The sequence below is a fragment of the Penaeus monodon genome, chromosome 22 (assembly GCF_015228065.2).
Source record: "Penaeus monodon isolate SGIC_2016 chromosome 22, NSTDA_Pmon_1, whole genome shotgun sequence".
NCBI classification, from domain to species: domain Eukaryota; kingdom Metazoa; phylum Arthropoda; class Malacostraca; order Decapoda; family Penaeidae; genus Penaeus; species Penaeus monodon.
This window is the reverse complement of record NC_051407.1, coordinates 27,435,711-27,436,058: the sequence shown is the minus strand read 5'-3', so window position 1 is coordinate 27,436,058 and position 348 is coordinate 27,435,711. Positions and strand designations below refer to the sequence as shown.

The 348-nt window shown below is 55.2% G+C and overlaps 1 protein-coding gene across 1 annotated transcript in view; it reads right to left on the bottom strand.

The window, feature by feature from the left end:
- The window catches only part of LOC119587396 (complement factor H-related protein 4-like), a 15,406-nt gene extending 15,064 nt beyond the window's left edge, over nt 1-342 (bottom strand). Inside the window, exon 1 of the mRNA XM_037936134.1 lies at nt 24-342. Within this exon, the coding sequence (XP_037792062.1) occupies nt 24-240 (217 nt within the window). The 5' untranslated portion in view covers nt 241-342. The remainder of the gene's footprint in view (nt 1-23) is intronic.
- Nucleotides 343-348: the final 6 nt, after the last annotated feature.

Genomic DNA, 348 nt, shown 5'->3' with positions numbered 1-348 from the left:
CTCGCCAGAGACACAACACTCACGATTACAGTGCAGAAGCTCATCCTCAGGCCTGTAGCTGTAAGTGTAGTTGAAGTCCCCGTCATGAGTGCCGTTATAAGTAGAGTTGGTGATCTCGGTGCAGGTGTATGTCTGCGTAGCCTGTAGGTCGACGGTCCGCATGCCCTGGTTCATGTAGTCGCAGGCGTAGGTGAGGCCGAAGGTGTGGTAGCGGAAAGTGGCATTGTTGGTGATCGACATGTCGGGCAGACGGGTCGGCTCGTCGAAGCAGACTAAAAGGGGGAGAGGGAGAGGGTGATGAAGAGGGGAGGGAGGGAGAGAGGGGAAGAGATTTATGGTGGGTATTTG